This window comes from Meriones unguiculatus, chromosome 6, assembly GCF_030254825.1.
Source record: "Meriones unguiculatus strain TT.TT164.6M chromosome 6, Bangor_MerUng_6.1, whole genome shotgun sequence".
Lineage (NCBI taxonomy): Eukaryota > Metazoa > Chordata > Mammalia > Rodentia > Muridae > Meriones > Meriones unguiculatus.
This window is the reverse complement of record NC_083354.1, coordinates 81,480,474-81,498,359: the sequence shown is the minus strand read 5'-3', so window position 1 is coordinate 81,498,359 and position 17,886 is coordinate 81,480,474. Positions and strand designations below refer to the sequence as shown.

General features: G+C 36.0%; 1 protein-coding gene across 1 annotated transcript in view; it reads left to right on the top strand.

Moving 5' to 3' along the window:
- The window catches only part of Ipo11 (importin 11), a 182,722-nt gene that overhangs the window by 53,891 nt on the left and 110,945 nt on the right, over positions 1-17,886 (top strand). The window contains exons 13-19 of the mRNA XM_060385692.1: positions 1,126-1,216; positions 9,499-9,546; positions 10,257-10,362; positions 13,691-13,817; positions 14,888-14,921; positions 15,574-15,614; positions 16,356-16,472. Of these exons, the coding sequence (XP_060241675.1) occupies positions 1,126-1,216; positions 9,499-9,546; positions 10,257-10,362; positions 13,691-13,817; positions 14,888-14,921; positions 15,574-15,614; positions 16,356-16,472 (564 nt within the window). The remainder of the gene's footprint in view (positions 1-1,125; positions 1,217-9,498; positions 9,547-10,256; positions 10,363-13,690; positions 13,818-14,887; positions 14,922-15,573; positions 15,615-16,355; positions 16,473-17,886) is intronic.

Sequence of the window (17,886 nt, the reverse complement as noted above, 5' to 3'; positions counted from 1 at the left end):
GAGCTTCTCTGTTACTATTTCTCTGTTTATTTATTTACTGCTTTCAGGGTTTATTTAGTAAGCAGTTAATTTCTTTTAATTTATATTTAAAACTTATTTTATGTTCATGAGTGTGTTGCCTATGTTTATGTATGTAAACTATGTATATACTTAGTGTACAGTAGTTTTATAGGTATTGGGTCCCCAGGAACTGAAGTTATAGTTGGTTGGTGTTATAGTTATAGTTACAGTTACAGTTATAGTTATAGTTATAGTTATAGTTGGTGTTATAGTTATAGTTCCCAGCTACCATGTTGGTGCTGGGAACTGAACTTGGGTCTTCCGCAAGAACAACAGATGCCCTGAATCACTAAGCTGTCTCTCTAGCTATACCTCAATACTTTTAAGAATCCAAAGAAGGATGGAAAGGTGGCTTAGTGGTTAGGAGCACGTGTTCTTGTAGAGGACCCGGGTTCATTTCCCAGTTCCTACATGAGGATTCAAAACCATCCTTAGCTCCATTTCCAGGGGATCCAATGCCCTTTATCTCCATGGGTACCAGGTATGTGGTTAACTTACATACCTGTAGAAAAAATATATACACATAAAGTAAAAATAAATAAATCTTAAAAAATAAGATTCCAAATAACATCCTTTATGAAGCTAAATAGTTTTTGTTACTGTTTGTGTTTTTTAAAAGAAGCTTTTTTCACAGTAAAAACCAGAATTTATGAACTGCAGTAGAGGATCATAAAAACACATTATTAAATATATCAACTCTGTCCTTATTCTGTCATTTTACTTACATATACTTGAGTTTGGCTGCAGAAAAAATTTTAAAGTACAATGAATTAAAGATTTACTTGGTACCAAATGATTAAAACAATGAAAGATTTTTTTTTGTTATGAATTAACTTCTTGTATTTTTTTGTGTTATTTTTATTTTTTTAATGGTACCAGGGCTTCATGTATGTCGTGGTATGCATCTGCATGAGCACTGAGCCCTAACCCCAGAAATATTTGGAATATATGTTTGGAAATATTTGTTTTAGAATTTGAAGAATGAGTGTTTTCTTACTTTATTGCAGTAGCCAATATAATATGATATTATTTTAAATAGGAATTTGTTCTTTTTCTCCCCTCTAGCCTTGCACTGAAGTATTATTTATAGATATATTCCACGAATATAATCAGACTCTTACTCCTGTACTTCTAGAAATGATGCAAACTCTTCAAGGTAAGTTGTAGTTTGTGATAGTTTAGTCATTTAATGTTCATTTACAATATCCTAAATGCCAACTGCTCACCACCGTATTTCCTGGTCGTACACTGACTATGAATTTGAGAAAGACTGAATGTGTTTGAAGTCAGCTTTAATTCCAGTTTTAATATGATACATCTTATTGTTGTAAACATACTAGCATCATTAGCAAATGACAGGTATAGTACCTGGGGAAATTTCAGAGAATGTTGTAGAAAAGTAGTTAGAAAGGCTCAAATAACATGTTAGCCTTATAGTTAGTTATAGCAATAAGATAGAACAGGGATAGAGTTAAAAGAACATGACAACTTTTTAGTATTTGATCACTGTACTTTATACACAGTAGTCAGGTGCTAAGTAATTTTCTTTAGATTGTCAGTTTCAGGATACATTGCTCTCACTGGTTTTATTCATTCTTTACCTCAGTGCCTAGTGTGCTTCATTTTTGTTTTTTGATTGATTGCCTTGAATAGGAGAGTGATCAAAAGTATTTGTAAACTTTTAATCTCTTTATATATAGTGGTTGCAGATCAACATGCACTTTTGGGGTACTTTTAGATTAAAAATAAAAAAAGCCTTCAGAGAGAAAAGAGCTTCTAGGACACGAGGAGGTGGAAAACTCCTCAGACAAACCAGTCAGGACTCACCCCTGGAGGGATGAAGGAGTATGGGAGTATATCTCCAAGAAGAACGTGTTGATAGAAACAGATGAAATGCTTGGAAGGCAGGAGGCAGTGCAGAGAGAGAACAGATTTCCTAGTTGGGTGAAGACTTGATTAGGTGGAGATGTTAGGAAACCTGAGCTCAGGATTGCATGGAGAGAAGGAGATTCCTAACCTCTCTTGTTCTCTCTGAATCCTGTTGTATGACAAGGGGAGAACAAGCTACACACTTAAAGGTCATTTGACCTTTGCTTATTTTTAGGTGATTGAATTACAATATATAGTTGAATTTCCTTCTGGTCAGTTACAGATTGTTAAACTTGATAATGCTTATACTAAAGTTTTGGTTTTTTTGCACAATTCTCATTATATCCTCAGCTTAGTTTTTTAAGCCCTATAGCAAAAGGCAGATGTGTGGGCTGGTTTTCTGTCTACTTGATACAAGGTAGAGTCATTTAGAAAGAAGGAACCTCAATAGAGAGAATGCTGACCTATGGACAAACCTGTGGTAAATTTTCTTGATTGATAATTTCTATGGGAGGGCCCAGCTCACTGTGCTAGTGGTCCTGGGTGCTATAAGTAAGCAGGCTAAGCAATTAATTCATGAGGAGAATGCCAGTGAGCAGCACTCCTCAGTGGTCTCTGCTTCTGTTCCTGTGTCTAGGTTGCTGCTTTGATTTTCTGCACTGAATTCCCTCAGTGATGGAGTGTGACCCGAGGGTTGTAAGGTGAAATAAACTTTTAGCCCCCAGGTTACTTTAGGTCATGGTGTTATATCATAGCAACAGACAACAGACTATTTAGGTTATATTCTTATTGGTTGCTATCTGCTGTTAAGTTTTTCAATGAGTTTTCTTTTCTTTATTTTTTTATTAATTACAGTTTATTAACTTTGTATCCCAACTGTAGCCCCTCCCTCATCCTCTCCCAATCCCACCCACCCTCCCTCATCTCCACCCATGCCCCTCTCCAAGTCCACTCATAGGGGAAGACCTCCTCCCCTTCCATCTCACCCTAGTCTATCCGGTCTCATCAGGACTGGCTGCATTGTCTTCCTCTGTGGCCTGGTTAGGCTGCACCCCCATCTGGGGGAGGTGATCAAAGAACAGGCCACTGAGTTCATGTCAGAGACAGTCCCTGTTCCCATTATTAGGGAACCTACTTACACACAGAGCAGGATATCTCCAATCATGGTCCTTGGTTGGAGTATCAGTTTCAGAAAAGATCCCTTTGCCCAGACATTTTTTCTTTCTTTCTCTAATTGTGGAGCTCCTGTCCCCTTCAGGTCTTTCTGTCTCCCCCTTCTTTCATAAGATTTCCTGCTCTCTGCCCAAAGTTTGGCTATGAGCCTCAGCATCAGCTTTGATACCCTGCTGAGTAGAGTCTTTCAGAGGCCTCTGTGCTAGGCTCCTGTCCTGTTCACTGTTTTTCTCCCTCTTCTGATGCCCACCCCATTTGCCTTTCTGAGTGAGGATTGATCATCTTATCCAGGGTCCTCCTTCTTGATTAGCTTCTTAAATGTACAGATTTTAGTATGTTCATGCTATATTATGCCTAATATTCCCTTATAAGTGAGTATATACCATATGTGTCTTTCTGCTTCTGGGATACCTCACTAAGGATGGTCTTCTCTAGTCCCCACTATTTTGCCTGCAAATTTCATGATTTCCTTGTTTTTAATTGCTGAATAGTATTCCATTGTATGAATGCAACACAATTTCTGTATCCATTCCTCAACTGAGGGATACCTGGGTTGTTTCCAGATTCTGGCTATTATGAATAAAGCTGCTGTGAACATGGTTGAGCAAATGTATTTACTTGAGCATCTTTTGGATATATGCCTACGAGTGGTTTAGCTTGATATTGAGGTAGCACTATTTCTAATTGTCTGAGAAAGGGCCAGATTGATTTCCAAAGTGGTTGTACAAGTTTAAATTCTCACGAGCAATGGAGGAGGGTTCTCCTTTCTCCATATTCTTTTCAGCATGTGTTGTAACTTGAGCTTTTGATCTTAGCCATTCTGGTAGGTGTAAGGTGAAATGTCAGGGTCGTTTTGATTTGCATTTCCCTGATGACTAAGGTTGTTGAGCATTTCTTTAAGTGTTTCTCTGCTGTTCAATATTCCTCTATTGAGAATTCTCTGTTTAGCTCTGTACCCCGTTTTTTAATTGAGTTACTTGATTTGTTGCTGTTTAACTTCTTTAGTTCTTTATATATTCTGGACATTAGCCCTCTGTCAGATAGAGGGTTGGTGAAGATCCTTTCCCAATCTATAGGCTGTCATTTTGTTCTGACGACAGTGTCCTTTGCTTTACAGGAGCTTTTCAGTTTCATGAGGTCCCATTTATTGATTGTTGATCTTAGAGCCTGTGCTGTTGGTGTTCTGTTCAGGAAGTTGTCTCCTGTGTCAATGAGTTCAAGGCTCTTCCCCACTTTTTCTTCTAACAGGTTTAGTGTGTCTGGTTTTATGTTGAGGTCTTTGATCCACTTGCACTTTAGTTTTATGCAGGGTGATAAGTATGGATCTATTTGCATTTTTCTACATGTAGACATCCAGTTAGTTCAGCACCATTTGTTGAAGATGCTGTCTTTTTTCCATTGTATGGTTTTGTTAAAGATCAGGTGTCCATAAGTGTGTGGGTTTATTTCTGGGTCTTCTATTCGGTTCCATTGATCCACCATTCTGTTTCTATGCCAGTACCATGCAATTTTTATTACTGTTGCTGTATAGTACAGCTTGAGATCAGGGATGGAGATACCTCCAGAAGATCTTTTATTGTAGAGGATTGTTTTAGCAATTTTGGGTTTCTTGTTATTCCATATGAAGTTGAGAATTTTTCTTTCCAGGTCTGTAAAGAAGTGTGTTGGTAATTTGATGGGAATTGCATTGAATCTGTAGATTGCTTTTGGTAAGATGGCCATTTTTACTATGTTAATCCTGCTAAGCCCTGACCATGGGAGATCTTTCCATCTTCTGATGTCTTCTTTTATTTCTTTCTTCAGAGACTTAAAAGTTTTTTTTAATACAGGTATTTGACTTGCTTGGTTAAAGTTACACCAAGGTACTTTATGTTCTTTGTGGCTATTCTGAAGGGTTTTATTTCTCTAATTTCTTTCTCATCCCATTTGTCTTTTGTGTACAGGAGGATTACTGATTTTTTGAGTTAATTTTGTCTCCAGCCACTTGGCTGAAGATGTTTATCAGCTGTAGGAGTTCCCTGGTAGATTTTTGCAGTCACTCATGTATACTATTATCATCTGCAAGTAGTGATATTTTGACTTCTTCCTTTCCAATTTGTATCCCCTTGACCTCCTTTAATTGTATTATTGCTCTAGCAAGGACTTCAGGAACTATGTTGAAGAGATATGAAGAGAGTGGGCAGCCCTGCCTTGTCCCTTATTTCAGTGGGATTGATTTAAATTTCTCTCTGTTTAGTTTGATGTTGGCTATAGGCTTGCTGTATGTTGCCTTTACTATGTTTAGGTAAGTGCCTTTTATCCCTGATCTCTCCAAGACTTTAAACATGAATAGGTGTTGGATTTTGTCAAATGCTTTTTCAGCATCCAAGGAGAGTATCATGTGTTTTTTTTTTCTTTCAGTTTGTTTACATGGTGGATTACATTGATGGATTTCTGTATATTGAACCACCCCTGCATTCCAGGGATGAAGCCTATTTGGTATCTTTGATGTGTTCTTGTATTTGGTTTGTGAATATTTTATTGTGTATTTTTTCATCAATATTCATAAGGGAGACTGGCCTGAAATTCTCTTTCTTTGTTGGGTCTTTGTGAGGTTTAGGTATTAAGGTGACTGTGGCTTCATAGAATGAGTTCGGTAATGTTCTTCTGTTTCTATTTTGTAGAATAGTTTGAAGAGAATTGGTGTTAGTTCTTTTTTTGAAGGTATGATAGAATTCTGAGCTGAAACTGTCTGGCCCTGAGGTTTTTTTTTTTTTTTTTTTTTTTTTTGGTGGGAGGCTTTTGATGACAGCTTCTATTTCCTTAGGTGATATAGGACAATTTAATTTATTTACCTGTTCTTGATTTAGCTTTGGTAAGTGGAATCTATCAAGAAAATTGTCCACTTCTTTTATATTTTCAAATTTTGTGGTGTATAGGCTTTTGAAGTAAGACCTAATGACTGAATTTCCTTAATGTCTGCTGTCATGTCCCCCTTTTCATTTCTGATTTTGTTGATTTGGATGATGTCTTTGTGCCTTTTAGTGATTTTGGCTAAGGGTTTTTCTATCTTGTTGATTTTCTCAAAGAACCAGCTCTTGGTTTCATTGATTCTTTGAATTGTTTAATTGTTTCTAATTGATTGATTTCAGCCCTGAGTTTGATCATTTCTAGCCATCTACTCTTGGGTGTGTTTGCTTCTTTTTTTTCCCTCTAGGGCTTTCAGGTGAGCCATTAAGTTGCTTGAATAAGATGTTTCGAATTTCTTCTTCTTGAAGGCACTTACTGCTATGGACTTTAGCACTGCTTTCATTGTGTCTCATAAGTTTGGGTATGTTGCGCCTTCATTTTCATTGAATTCTAGGAAGATTTTAATTTCTTTCTTTATTTCTTCCCTGACCCAGCTGTCATTGAGTGCCAAGTTGTGCAGTTTCCATGTATGCATAGGCTTTTTGCTCTTTCTGTTGTTGCTGAGGTCCAGCTTTAGTCCATGGTGTTCAGATAGGACACAAGCAATTATTTCAGTCTTCTGTTGAGTCTTGCTTTGTGACTGATTATATGGTCAATTTTGGAGAAATTTCCATGAGGTGCTGAGAAGGAGGTAAATTCTTTTGTTTTGGGGTAAAAGGTTCTGTAGATGTCTGTTAGGTCCATTTGATTCATGACCTTTGTTAGAGTCATTGTTTCTTTGTTTAATTTCTGTTTAATTGACTGGTCCTTTGTTGAGAGTGGGGTATTGAAGTCTCCCACTATTAATGTATGGGGATCCATGTATGGTTTCAGTTTTATCAGTGTTTCTTTTACAAATGTGGGTACCCTTGTATTTGGGGCATAGATATTCAGGATTGTGGTGTCTTCTTGTTGGAATTTTCCTTTGATGAGTATGAAGTGTTCTTCCCCATCTCTTTGGATTAATTTTGGTTGAAAGTCTGTTTTATTAGATGTTAGAATGTGTGGCTACTCCTGATTGCTTCTTAGGTCCATTTGCTTGGAGAACCATCTTCCATCCCTTTACCCTCAGGTAATGTCTATTTTTGTGACTTAGATATGTTTCTTGTATGCAAAAGATTGTTGGGTCTTGTTTATGCATCCATTCTGTTAGTCTGTGTCTTCTTATTGGAGAGTTGAGTCCATTGACATTGAGAGAGATTGATGACCCGTGGGTTTAGAGCCTTTGATTTTGATGTTGGTTATGGTAGTGTATTTGTGTGCTTGGCTACTTTTAGTTTTGCTGTAGTGCGGTTATTTATTTCCTGTGTTTACCTGAAGTTAGTTAGTTTTCTTGGGTTGTGTTTTTCCTTCTAGTATCTTCTGTAATGCTGGATTTGTGGGTAGGTATTGTTGAAATTTGTTTTTGTCGTTGAATATCTTGTGTTCTCCATCTATGATGACTGAGAGTTTTGCTGGGCATAGTAGCCTGGGCTGACATCTGTGTTCTCATAGGGTATGCATGATATCCATCCAGGCCCTTTTGACTTTAATAGTCTCTGTTGAGAAGTCAGGTGTGATTTTGATGGGTTTGCCATTATATGTACTTGTCCTTTTTCTCTTGCAGCTTTTAGTATTTTTTCTTTCTTCTGTATATTTACTGTTTTCATTATTAATGTGGCGGGAGGATTTTCCTTTCTAGTCTAATCTATTAGGTGTTCTGTAGGCCTCTTGTATGCTTATAAGCCTCTCTTTTAATTGGGGAAATTTTCTTCTATGATTTCTTGGCTTTGGAGACGGGAATTTTCTTTTTCCTCTATTCTTATTTTTCTTAGGTTTTGTCTTTTCATATTGTCTTGGATTTCTTGGATGGTTTGTGTTAGGAATTTTTTAGATTTAACATTTTCTTTGACAGATTCATCGATTTCTTCCATCCCAATTGAGTTTTCTTTCTGGTTCTGGATCAATTTGCTTATTTGGGGTTGTACTTATTCCAGCTCTTTGGTACATTAAGCCTAAATGTTCATATTTACCAATAACAGAGTACTTTGAAAACCATTCTAAGTTTCTTCAGGAGATACACAGGAATTATTTTTTAAACGGTGGTGTCTTCCATCAGGTATAGGCCACCATATCCAGCTCCTTTTTTTTTTTTGTCTTTTCTTCTCTTTTCCTATAACAGTTTCAATGTGTATATCAGGCTTCCCTGGGTTTTTTGATTCTTTTGCCCTGGCTCTGCCTGCAGAGTGGTAGGGGTACAGGCCTGCACCACCACCTTTTGTTAGTCCTGTCTGCATGCTTGCTCCCACCCTGCTTCACCTCTTCTTCCACCTCCATATGATTATCTTTTTATTCTCGATTTGAAAGGATTCCTTTTCTAGTAAGTAACTACCATGCTGCTTGTCATAAGAATTTCAAGCATATTTAATTTGTTATTGTCATTTTGTGATCCTGGAGATTAGAATCTAGGCTTTGCCCACATTAGGTAAGTGTTCACTAAGCCATATCCCTCTTTCTATATATGTGTTTGGTACCATAAGATGGGTTATAATTAAATGAATTCAGAAATTATGATTAAATAAAAACCTAAGTGACTATCAACAGATGAATGTCTAAAAAAAGTGAGATATACAGATACAGTGTAATATTACTTAGCATTAGTAAAGACAGAATCCCTCGTTGATGGCACCATGAATGGGATTGGAAAATACTGTGCTAAATGAAATATTCCACGTCTTCACCTTCATGTTAAGTGTAAAATTAGCTCATATGAGTCAAAAATATAATAGTGTTAAAAAAAAGTTGGGGAAGGGAAATGGAGTGATGATCACAGTACAGAACATCAGGTGAAATAACAGGATTCTTTGTAAATGCTGGAAAAAATAGTCAGCAAGAATCTAAATCTTGAAATTGCTAAGAGTCATTAGGTATTATTTTTAGCTTGAGATGGCTAAAAAAAAGCATTAAGTATTTGAGGTGGTTTATTAACTAGCTTGATTTAATTACTATACATTGTTTGCATAAATCTTTCTTTTTTACAACATAAATGTACATAAATCATATATTTAAAGTACAGGTTAAAATTAGCACTTTTAAAAGTAAATGTTGTACCAAAAGACAAGTACTAAATAATCTTTCTCATATGGAAAAAAAGAAAAGAAAAGAAAATCTGAATCTCAGAAGTTGAGAGGAGAATGGTGGCTCTCGAGGTTAGGGAGAAGGCTCTGTTGGATGGGAGGATAAATTTGATCACAAGTTAAGTTCTCATGTGCTGTTTTATAACAATGTAACTATTGAACAATAGCATTTATATTTCAGAAACTTAGGTTTTAAGTGTTTTAACTTGATTTAAATATTACACAGTATATGGATATATCAAACTTACATGTTCGTGTGTAATTTTTATCAATTATAATTATTTTAAAAATTTAAAATTAGGGTTTTTTATTTTTTACTGATTCTTTGTTTTTTTTGTTTTTGTTTTCTTAGGTCCAACCAATGTAGAAGATATGAATGCACTGTTAATCAAAGATGCTGGTATGTTGGACTTAAGTGAATTAGAAATATGTGTTTACCCTGTAGATAGAGGATTAATTTTGTGGTAGATTATGTGCTTTGAGAATTTGGATATAAAAATAACTAAAACCAAGAACTGTCAATTGAGGGAAATAAAGCATGTATGCAGTTAATTTTACCACTGTTTGAAATGGTTAATACTAAAGCAGGTGCTAAAAGCAAGGGAGTTATGGATGGGGGCACTTTCCCGTTTAAAGAACTGGAGCTCAGAATGCTCTGTAACGTGAGGAGGCCAGAGTAGGTTCTGGGAGGACTGCAGTATTTATGAAGACTTGAAGGTTAAATGAGCAGCTGCAGGTAGAGTTTGCAGTCTGACTGCTTTGGTTTAATTGCATAGTCACAAGCAGCTAAGGAATTGTGTGCAAGATAAACTGGAGAAAAGTGGACTGGGGCAAGATCATAAAATATGTCTCGCATTTAGAATCAGATACTAATTTTTAATATTTGAAATTTGACTTGTTAGACTGGATTTAGTTTTCTTTTTGAAAATACTAAGAGTGCTTAGGACAAACTTGAGATAAAATAATTTAATCAGTGTCTCTAAGATGTTTTTAGTAATCTGTGTTAGTATTGTATTTTTCCTGAGTACATTTTATGTTTCAAAATAGGTTCAGATTTTTATATATGAGCAATTTCTAAAATCTTTAATTTCTTTCTTTTTTTCTTCTCAGTGTATAATGCTGTGGGATTAGCTGCTTTTGAGCTGTTTGACAGTGTTGATTTTGATCAGTGGTTTAAAACACAACTTCTTCCAGAATTACAAGTTTCTCATAATAGGCAAGTAAAATTTTTTTTGTGCGTTTTACACACTCACTTTACTTACTTAATTTTAAGGAGCAGAAAACCCAATTCAACAACTTTGTATGATTTTGATTATATTTAGCATGGAAAGGAATATGACTTACAAATATTATAACTGAAAGCTAAGCAAAAGAGATACCTTTTATGTTACTTTACCTTAAGTATAAATCCTGACAGAAGTATTTGATGCGATATGAAATAGTTTGTTGGTGAAAGGAAGTAGAACTCTATGTAAAGATGAAGGTAAGAGTTTTCTGAAAGAAGCTGTGCACAACATAAGTACTGGCAGCAAGTAGCTCTAATGCTGTAGCAATCCATCCCGTGATGTTCATGAGAAGTGACTGTTACAGGAACAGTTACATGGTTAGTATTGAGAGGAGATAGAGAAGATGAAGATGCCTGGCCTATTGTACAGTGTTGGAACGTTTTCACAGAGGCATCTAATTCGTTATCGCCAGGTCCATATGGCAGATAGTAGCACTTTTGCCCAGTTCTTTTGCTTTCGATTTGTGTTTTAATTTGTAGAGGATAGACTATAAAAGGAGAAGGTGTTTCATGGTTCTTATTTCAAAATTAGAGACTAGAGAGTTGGAGAGAAGGCTGTGGTTAAAAGCAGTTTTAGAGGACTCACAGTTGGCAGTAGTCACATCTGAATGTCTCACAAAGGCCTTTAACTCCAGCTCCAGGGGAAACATTGCAGTCTTCCGGCCTCCATAAACACTGAACTCACATACATACTCCCCTCCACACCTCCTGTCATGTGCACATTTGTGTGTGTAAAGACACACAGTTATAACCTCTAAAAATATAATAAATATAATAAATTAGAGACTATAGAAAGGACTATGAGAGTCTTTTGGAATGTGTGTAAAGGATGCAGTTGAGCTACTTCTGTCTATATAGTGACTTGTCAGCATAGTATGTAGCCATAGAGTAGTAAATAATTGTTGACTACATTATTGAATGAGCTATGTATAGATCATTTTATAAATATTTAAAGTCATTAGAGATCTGGATCTTAGCACTCAAGAAGCCATAGCAGGAAGACCTTGGGTTTGAGGCCAGCTTATATTTCATAGTGAATTTGAGGCCAACAAAACATTTGAAGTTGAGGGACCTAGAGCAGCACAGTGAAACTAGATCTCAATCCTCTCCCCACAAACACATACCAACAAAGTTAAAGATCTGGAGATATTTTAAAGAAACTTTGACCAGTTAAGTAGTAATTTGTGGCTTCTTGACTAAACCATTGATTCAATTACCAAATGTTTTAACACTTAGAGTTTTTTATGCCTTCTGGAGGTGGTTGTGTAAAAAATAGCCTCTGACATTGACCACAGCAAGTTAAGGAGCCTTTGAAGGGGTAAAAACATACTCTCTAGAGAAACAAATGTAAGTCACCGAGGCCATTTGATCTGCAGCCCTCACTATCTTCTTACAGGACCTTCCTCAGATGCTGCTAAGCACTTTGTACCATGCTTAGTGTTGCTGAAGAAAATGTTTCATTCATTTAATTTTTTTTTTGTGACAGGGTTTCTCTGTCTAACAGCCGTGGCTGTCCTGGACTTGCTTTGTAGACCAGGCTGGCCTGGAACTGACAGAGATCCTCCTGCCTCTGCCTCCCTAAGTGTTGGGACTGCATATGCCATGACTCCCAGCTCTTTCATTTAAATTTAAAGTGAGAGCTGTATAAAGTATGCTGAGTACGTGTTGATGTAATAATATTTTTAGTATGTTTCGATAGGTCAAAATGTTATTAAAATATCAATCTTCCTTGAAATGTAGGTATTAAAAATGTTTAGGTATTGGCTTACTTTATGTTTTCTGTTAGATTGCTGCTACACCAATGTTTCTCGGCGTTGAATGTACATTTGTTAAACTCACTTGGTAGGGCGTTTTGTTAAATGCAAGTCCTAGTCTAGTGAGTCATGCATGAGGCAGTGCTTCCGCAGCTTGTGAGGCCGCTGCAGGGTGAGGGACTGTGCTTTGAGGCCTGGACCCTCTAAGTGGCTAGATATGACTACCCCTTGCACTTTCTTATTTTCTTTATTTAATGTAGGCCTGAACACGGGACTCTCTGAGGTTTTTGTTTAAAAGCTTTTTCTTTACTTCATACTACACATGGCCTATTATTTTTGCTTCTATGACATTCAAGCAACTCCTATCTCTTGAAATGGCATTTCTCTACTTTACATTCAAGTGGTATTTATCTTAATGGATCTCTTTACTGTTTTATCTGAAAGGATCCATTTACTGTTTTTTTTTTTTTTTTTTTTTTTTTTGCTGAGCTATGTACTTTGACGCCAAGGAATATTTACATTTTTTGAAACTTTAATGAACTTTTTTTTTCCTTTGGCTCAATCATCTTTTAAGATTGTGACTTTCTAAAATAACTGTATACTCATCAGCTTGATCCACTTATACTCAGACATAAATATCATCTTGTCATTAAAAGTTTATGTCAAGAAGGTATTTCTTAATGGAATTCGAGGACGGAAATTCTTTAAATTTGATTTTCTGATTTTTTTTCTTTTTGCCTAAGAAAAATCTTTGGAAACTTCATTTTAGTAAAAAACAATATCAGAGAAATAAATTATCTATTTGTTACTTCTAATGCTTTGCAATTTTTATGATATGTTTGTTCTGAGTCATGTTTGGTAATTGCATACCTCTTTCAAAACCATTTAGCTGGAATCAGCAAACTTATGAAAATATTACTTAGATAAATATAAAGGCTTTTCACAGTGATCTGAAAAGAATATTCATGAGATTAACAGATGGAAATAGAAACATTGAATATATGGGGTTATTATGACTTTGATATAGAGACCCGCCGGCTGCAGGGTTTATGGCATTAGCACTGTTTGTGGTCGCTTGAGGAAGAGGAATTTATATACCTATCTGTGTTTCTGATTGCTTTTGTGTGTGACACTATGGATCAAATCTGGGATCTTCCTCAAGTGAGACACTTAAGTGCTTTACACACTTGACAAGATCTTTCACAATGTGTCCACTCTTCACTCAGGCAGTCTGTGCACTCACCATTTCTGTTGGCTAGGTGCTGGGATTACTGACTGTTACAGTTCTATAGCACGGAAGACTCCAAGAACACCTGTATGTATCTAAGAACCTTATGTACTTAGATCAGCCCTCTACTGCTTCTGTGTGATAGTTAGAAATTTAGTTTTTATGTAAATGCAAATTACATTTGTTACTGCTTTTAGGTTTAAATGGAAATTATTCTAAGAACTCTTGAAATGCTGAACATTTTAATTTACCACTTTTTTTTCTCCCCTCTACGTAGGTATAAGCCATTGCGACGCAGGGTGATTTGGCTCATTGGTCAGTGGATTTCTGTGAAATTCAAGTCTGACTTGAGACCCATGCTGTACGAAGCGATTTGTAACTTGCTTCAAGATCAGGACTTAGTGGTATGTCAGCCTGTCAAGTCAGCATCTCCAGACCTCAGAACCTCCTCTCAAGTGTTTAGAATTCTTGTTCTTGAAAATGACTCTAGAGAATATGCTGGGTACAATTACAGGTCCAGAAAAGTGTAGCTTTTTCTTAGGAAGGGAATGTGTTCTTAGCCAGGAAATGACAGTTTTAGATACTATTTCAAAGATTAGAAAGTAGAATTTACTCATTTTACTTGGTTTGGGAACTAAAAGTGTATTAATTGATGCCAGCTAGGCTGATAAATGTCAGAATAAGATGTTGTTCTTTTTTTTTTTAATAAGGTTTATTTATTTATGTATTTTATGTATATGAGTGCTCTATTTGCATGTATGCTTGCATGACAGAGAAAGCATCAGATCCCTCTATAGATGGTTATGAGCCACCCTGTGGTTGCTGGGAATTGAACTCAGGACCTCTGGAAGAGCAGACAGTGCTCTTAACCGCTGAGCCATCTCTCCTGCCCAAGATGTTGTTCTTCTGTGTGCCTGGATTACATGCTATGTACAGTGAAATCTGAGTCCCAGAGTCTGAAACTTGTCTGTGGGATTTTGAAAATCTCAGATCATTTGAGAGTTTGGAAGCAATTGCTGTAAATATGGTTAGATTAAAGGTGGGGGCTTGAATGCCTTCTCCTCTGTCCCTTCTTTCACTTGTATAACTTCTGGCTTGGCAGGTTCTTTGTTTTCATGCTTCTCTATTTTCTCTTTCCCCTGGTGTCTCCTGCATGCTACTTTCAGTTTGATGCTCTCAGACGTAATGGCAAGTTATTTTTATTCCTGGAAATACCTACTGCTATAGGGCTTCGTAAGCAATTATAAAAAAAAATGGAAAGGTCAGGAATAACGAGATACTTGTTCTTTTTCTCACTTGTTATAAACTAAGGGTAACATCCTTTCACCTCCCCATGGTGTACACTCTATGACTTAATTCACAAAAACAGGAAGAAAAGTGGTTTGGAACAACTTAGCTGTCGTTAAGTACTAAGCATGTTAAATAGTTCTAATGATGACTAAATAACTCATACTTTATTTAACTTTTTTTTTAGGTCCGAATTGAAACAGCAACAACTCTAAAGTTAAATATCCTTCATTTTTTTTTTATTTGCAAGTTTTCCACAATAGTTTTTTAAATGTTATAACGTTTTAAGTGTTTACTTTAGGTGTATGGGTGTTTTGCCTACAAATTTGTACCACATGTGTACCTGATTCCCTGAGGAGTCAAGAAGGAGTGGCTGATACCCTGGGCCTGGAGTTATGTATGGTTGTGAGCTGCTCCATGGGTGTTGGGAATCAAACCCAGACATGACCGGTGCTCTTCACATGGATCCATCTCTAACTCTACAAAACTACTCTATAGTTTTAATTATAAAATAATAAAATTAAAAAAAAAAACTTTTTAAAGGACTTAATGTAAACTTTTGTTGTTGTTGTTTTGAATCATTGTCATGTAGCCCTGCCTGGCCTGTAACTCTACAGTGGAGACTACCTGTCAACCTCTGGTCCTCCAGCCTCTGCCTCTGCTTGTGCCTCCTAATGTTGGGATTATAGGTCTGCACTGCCACACTGAGCCTTAAGTTGAGCACTGTAAAATTGGTTATTTTGTGAAATTAATTTTTAGGATAGTTAAAATGTATTTTCTCAAAAATTTATGTATTATAAGCATATTTACTGTAGATGTATTTTTATCTTGATAAGTTTCATATATTTTCAGTATTCCTTAACTGTCTTTTACCCGTTGATGACTTTGAATTTAGGACTGATCAATTTTTACCGGTAAGAATATTGGTTTCCAGGTTTTGTAATGATTTCTACTTATACCTTTGGAGTACGTACATTGCTTTATAGCTGTAATTTATGTGTATTTTAATTTTTAAAATATACCTTTATTTATCGTGTATTTATGTGTGAGTATGCTTATAATTTATAAGTATTTTAAATTTTAAAAATGTACATTTATTTGTTTATCTCGTATGTATCTGTGTGAGCATGCTTGTGGCTAGTTTAGCTGTAATTTAGATGTATTTTAATTTTAAAAATACCTTTATTATCTTGTGTATATGCGTGTGAACATGCTTGTGGCATATTTATGGAGAACTTGAGGTACTTGGTTTCTTGCATTAGAATAACAGGTACATGTCTAAAGAACTAAGGACCGTGTCAGTTTGATGGTCTCTTGTGTACAACAGTTAATGTTTTTTTGTTTTGTTTTGTTTTAATTCATAGCCTTTTTGTATTTTTATCTGCAACAGTTTTTCATGGAAGTGTAGTTACAGGACACAGTTAACAGCCAAGTTGACAGCTTAGACTGGTCTTTCAAACATTTAGTTTGTGGATAATTCAGAGTCTAATGTGTACACTTTAGCAGTAATAAAGAAAGGCAGTGTCTTGCATGCTGACAGCTTGTTTTTAAGTATTGCTAAGATTTTGTCTTTTTGATTTTTATTGCTTTGACATGATTTGTGTTTATATATGGAGAAGTCTACATTCCAGAACCTCTCTTTCTTCTACCCACAGTATTTGGAAACCATGTTCACACTGCTTTTTCAGTTACTGCAGCAAGTTACAGAATGCGATACAAAGATGCATGTTTTGCACGTGCTTTCCTGTGTGATTGAAAGAGTCAATGTACAGGTAATTTTGTGAGAATATGTATAGAACTTAGTGTCTGCTTTATCTATACTGCAGAAAAGACAAAAATCCTTAAAATGTTTATAACATACAGGTTATCATTTCATTCATGGGTTTTTCAGAATTGACATTTATTTTTCCGAATTGACATTTATATTTAAATTTATTAAAAGTGACTAAGAAAATCCAGTTGTGTTGGTGCATTCTTGTAAGGGAGGCTGAGGCAGGAGGATGATTGGGAGTGCAAGTGATAACAAGATACCCTCTCCAATGACCAAAAGTGAAAGACTTAAGAATATTGAAGTATTAAATATAAAGTGAAAGACTTAAGAATATTGAAGTATTAAATATTAAGATTATATCTATGGTGTGTGGGTATTTAGAAAGTAAAAATTTTCAGGTTTTAAAGATCTAGTCTGTGCTTAATAATCTTAAAATTCAGAGTGTTTATTGTCTCAGCAAGATGTGACTTAGCAAAATGAGTTTTCTTAGGAATTACTATTTTTTACTTTATATTTTTCTAAATATGTCCACAAATTGCTTTAAAGATTTGTTTTGTGTATATGTGTGCACATGTTGCACCTGTGAAGAGGCAGGGTTTCTGTTTGGGCCGCTGGAAGCTTCTAGCTGCATCTCAAGTCAGCCTCCCATCTTGCTAAAGGTGATGGTCTCCATTGGCATCCAGCCTTTTTACCTTGGTTCTGATGGTCAGTTTCAGTTCAGGCTTCATGGCAAGTGCTTTTAACCGCTGAGCCATCTTTCTGGCCCTATTTTGTGTATGTATGGGGGGGGGGGTCATATGTTTGCTTACATCATATCCATGGTTAAGTGTAAAAATGCTATGTACAGTTCTTAAAAATTATCTAGCTCTTCTTGTTCTCCCATCTTGATCTTTGTGAAAAATGATTCATCTAAGAAATAATTGTATAATTATCCTCTGGCTATATCCTAGTTTACCACTTTATATATTTTTGGAAAGCAGGGAAATATTTCTAGAAAAGATGGAGTTTGGAGTTCACAGACTGAGTCTGCCCTTGAATCTACTTTTTGGTGAATTCAGACACCTTGCAATTGCTTATTAGTCCTCGAGCTATTGATGAGAATAGCTACTAATTGAGTGATGGTCACGTACCTCTCTCTTGTGCCAAGTTCTCTGCCTATATTTCTCATTTAATGCTTATAGACAACATTAGTGAGACTTTAAGTAACTGGTTAAAAGTTTATACTTCGTTGTAGATGTTTTTTAATTAATTATTTTACTTTTTCACTTTACACCCCATTCGTACCCTCCTCCCTCCTCTCCTCCTGGTCCCATTCTCCCTCTCTCTTCCACCACTCCTCCTCCCCTATTCCTCAGGAAAGGAGAGTTCCCCCACCCATCTAAGCATATCATATCAAGTCACACCAAGACTGAGCT